General features: G+C 34.9%; 1 protein-coding gene across 1 annotated transcript; it reads left to right on the forward strand.

The window, feature by feature from the left end:
• Positions 1 to 205: 205 nt before the first annotated feature.
• On the forward strand, positions 206 to 3306 carry LOC110724706 (V-type proton ATPase 16 kDa proteolipid subunit-like). The gene is made up of 3 exons (XM_021904156.1): positions 206 to 434; positions 602 to 887; positions 2792 to 3306. The coding sequence occupies exons 1-3, from the start codon at positions 353 to 355 to the stop codon at positions 2922 to 2924; spliced, it is 501 nt and encodes a 166-aa protein (XP_021759848.1). The 5' UTR covers positions 206 to 352; the 3' UTR covers positions 2925 to 3306.
• Positions 3307 to 3950: the final 644 nt, after the last annotated feature.

A 3950-nucleotide genomic window follows, 5' to 3' on the forward strand; every position in this document is an offset into this window, starting at 1 on the left:
TGGTCAAAGTATAACACTTAAAAAAACACGGAGAGAATACATTCGTTTTAACATGTGTGTTGGAGAATGGAGATGGTGAAAGTTTGGGCCAAAACACAAATTCCTCATTGGGCTACACAAAAACTAAACAACCCAAACACAAATGAATGAAATCGGACTTCTGACTTGCTACCACGTGCACTCTCTTTCTCTCTCTTGTTTCTCTCTCCAATAAATAAAAACCTCTTATGTTAGTGATGATCCCATCCAGAAAATCCTGATAAATCATTTCATTCATTTTCTCTCTCCTCCTCTTCTTCTCCTCCCAATCAATCGCCATTGTTATACCTCCATTTCTCAGATCCATTCAACCATGGCTACTGCTGTCTTCAATGGCGATGAAACCGCTCCCTTCTTCGGCTTCCTTGGTGCCGCCGCTGCTCTCGTCTTCTCCTGTACGTCAATTTCAAACCCTAGAATTCTCGATTCTTTTCTTCGATTTTATGTAATTCAATGCTTATTTTGTTTAGATCTAGGGTTTACTTGATTGAATTTCGATTTTGATTTGATTGAATTGGATTCTGAGTGATTGTTTGATTGATGATTGATTGATTGATTGAAGGTATGGGAGCTGCGTATGGAACAGCGAAGAGTGGTGTAGGAGTTGCATCAATGGGAGTGATGAGACCTGAATTGGTGATGAAATCGATTGTTCCAGTTGTTATGGCTGGAGTTTTGGGTATTTACGGCTTGATTATTGCTGTTATCATTAGTACTGGTATTAACCCTAAGGCTAAATCTTACTACCTCTTTGATGGTTATGCTCATCTTTCTTCTGGTCTTGCTTGTGGTCTTGCTGGTCTTTCTGCTGGTATGGCCATTGGTATCGTCGGTGATGCTGGTGTTAGGTATATACATATCTCGCTCACTCTATCTGCTACTTTCGTATCGTTTCGTTTGATTGTTGATGACATTGATTGATCTAGTTTGATTGTGAATTGGAATTTTTTTGTGGATTGGATCTGTTTAGAATTGTTGTTTTTATCTATCTGTTGTTCTTGGATCTTTAGGTGGAGCATTGTGATTGTTGCTAGTGTTGCTGTGTTTTAATTAAGGATATGATGATATGATTAAAGTATTTGCATCTTGGAATTTCCAATTGTGTATTGAAGTAGTTGCATTATGTTAAGAATAGATTACGACTTTTTTCCGGATATCTAGAAATGTTCTGATTTCTGAATTGATGGGGGTATAGTATATTTGCTGATGCTAATTTATGTCTTCTTTGCTGTGTTAGTTGGTTTTTCAGTTGTCTGTTGTGTTCTTACGATCTAGGTTGCAATGGCAGTAATAGCTTGCTGTTTTATGTTGCGTTTTTACTTGTTAGAATGTTGATTTTTAGTGGTGCTGAGCTGTTCTGGATCTGGGAATTTATTTTAATTGTTTACATTGTTGCTTGAAATCTTGAATACTCCTTTGCATCTGTTTTCGTTGTGGTAAGTATTTGATGAGGTCAATGCTATGTGTTAAGACTGAAGAGTAACACTATCAAGGAAGTGGTCCTTACAAAATATAGCTGGAAAGCCTGTTTTTGACTTGGTTGTTTATAAAATAGTGGATTCATGACTTCATCTTATCTAGTATTAATATGCATCTCTAATATTTTATTGCTAGACCAGGTGTTGGTCATGAGATTTAGTCTTTTTGCTGTTCGAATTTTGAGGTTGAGAGTAATGCTATTGTCAAGATTGTTTTGTGCTTGATTAATTTGCTATACCCTGGTGGTCTATGTTCTGTATTCCTGATTATTGATAAGGTTATTAGTTACTATTGTCTTTCTGGCCTTTGGGCAAAATCGTCTGATTTTTACTACACACAAATAGTTTTGTGTTAATTGGTCCACAATTTGCTTTATGGAGATCTAATTTGTTAGCAGTTAATTGAGCAATCAGGAGTTTGAACATTTTCTTGGCTGGCAGTTAATTGGGCATGTTGCTCAAAGTGTCTGTTGTACACATATTTGTAAATCCAGTTATGCTACCTATAGTTATGCTACTTCTCTCTGACCGTCAATCAGAGTGACATATAACACTCCTTAAGTCCAAATTTATACTGGAAATCGTTTTTTCAACTTCCTAGGTTACTATTGAATTTAAAACCAAATGAGAGCATATGACATGGTGGGTGGGCTAACCTTATTTAGATCTTATCTATACTATTATGGTTCTGATGGCATGTCTTGATTTTATGTTGGGTCATACTCTTTAGGAGAGTTGAGATTCATTATTTTTCTGGCATTCCTGTTTTTTCCTTTAGCCTGTTTAGGTCATTCTTTTTTCTTTGTTTTTAAAAAATAACTTTTTTAAAAAATTTTCTGAAGTTAATTTCTACTGTGCCTTACGTTTTGTGCTGTTGTAGAATTAGGAATACACATGTTTGAATTTCAGTAGTTTATCTTCCCCATTTCTGTTCATCATGGATTACTCTGGTGTGCCTTTCAGTTGGTATCATGTGTTCCATTTACTTGTTACTCTTCTCTTCCTTAAAATATGCTGTATTGTACACTATACAACATCTCATATTTCTATGCATCCTATGATTTCTGATGACTGTAAACTCCCCCTCTGGTTTAAGTTTTTTCTTCTCTGAAATAATATGCTTATTTGTAATTTCCGTCTGAACCTGTGCTGTAAAGCTGTTTTACCCTTCCTTGTCTGTTGTATCGTGTAACTGTCTTGCTGTGAAGTCATTGATTTGCTAATAGATATCATTGCCTTTAACATTCTTCTGATGAACCTACTTCTTGGTACAGAGCCAATGCCCAACAGCCCAAGCTTTTCGTTGGAATGATCCTTATCCTTATTTTTGCTGAAGCTTTGGCTTTGTACGGTCTCATTGTTGGTATCATCCTCTCATCCCGTGCTGGTCAGTCAAGAGCCGACTAGAAGCAGTTCGCCTCTTAATCTTTGCTGTTTCCATTGCCACCGCTGGAGATGTAATTTTTTTCTTACTCGGGCAGTGAGAGGGTTACTTGGCATTCAAAGTGGCTCCTCTTGAAGGATTTGATTATGGTCTTATTGTTTTGAGTTGTGATTAGTGGTTCTACATGGAGATTGTTAAAACCAGAATATGTAGAGTTTAATAGTTAGTGTCTCCTCCAAATAAAGTTATGATGTATCATTATTTCCCATCTTTGCACTCCTGGATATGGAGATTTGGTTTGGACATCCTGTAACAGTATGTTGTGTTAGATGCCAAATATTCTTTTGATCTTTTCATTCGTGGATTCGATATACATAATTTAAGCATCATTCTTGCTTTGATTTTGCCTCAATTGTGGATGAATAATAGTGTGAAAGCTTTAGGCTACACGCCTACTTCTACTATGATACTACGAGTATATTTGCTTCAGGGTTCTGCATGAATATCTCTTTATGGAGTATTTGTTGATTTGATTAGGTAGTCCTTTGTAATCCATATATACCACTTTGCGAAATACGGCTAGACTTTCACAAAGTGTAATATACTAATAGGTATGATCCATTGTCTAAACTGATTAGTGTACTGTTTTCTTCAACAACATACTCGAATAATAATCATAACTTTTTACGATTTTCAAGTATAAATTTAATGCTTATATGTACCCTAAGGGCTATGTAAACTTGTCCACCAAGTCTAATCTCTAATACGTACAGAGTATTCTACTTTCTAATTTTTATAAGTGGATTTTGATTAGAAAAAAATATGATAATCTTCAAAAAGAAAAAAATATGATAAAAATTGCAATGTGCAGCAGATTATTTTTATACGAAAAATGTAGCAATATATTAAGCACCAATAGCTTCCAAATCAGAAAGATAATATTAAGTTGAATTGTTTATACTTTCCATATAAATAAATAAAAAATAAATAACACTTACAGAACAAGATAATAATATGAAAGATTAAAAAAAAAAAAAAGAAAAGATAAT

This window comes from Chenopodium quinoa, unplaced genomic scaffold (genome assembly GCF_001683475.1).
Source record: "Chenopodium quinoa cultivar QQ74 unplaced genomic scaffold, ASM168347v1, whole genome shotgun sequence".
NCBI classification, from domain to species: domain Eukaryota; kingdom Viridiplantae; phylum Streptophyta; class Magnoliopsida; order Caryophyllales; family Amaranthaceae; genus Chenopodium; species Chenopodium quinoa.

Coding starts and splice junctions, on each gene's coding strand:
- LOC110724706 (XM_021904156.1), top strand. CDS start 353: ATGGCTACTGCTGTCTTCAATGGCGATGAAACCGCTCCCTTCTTCGGC. Junction 435..601: donor CGCTGCTCTCGTCTTCTCCT/GTACGTCAATTT, acceptor GATTGATTGAAG/GTATGGGAGCTGCGTATGGA. Junction 888..2,791: donor GTCGGTGATGCTGGTGTTAG/GTATATACATAT, acceptor TTCTTGGTACAG/AGCCAATGCCCAACAGCCCA.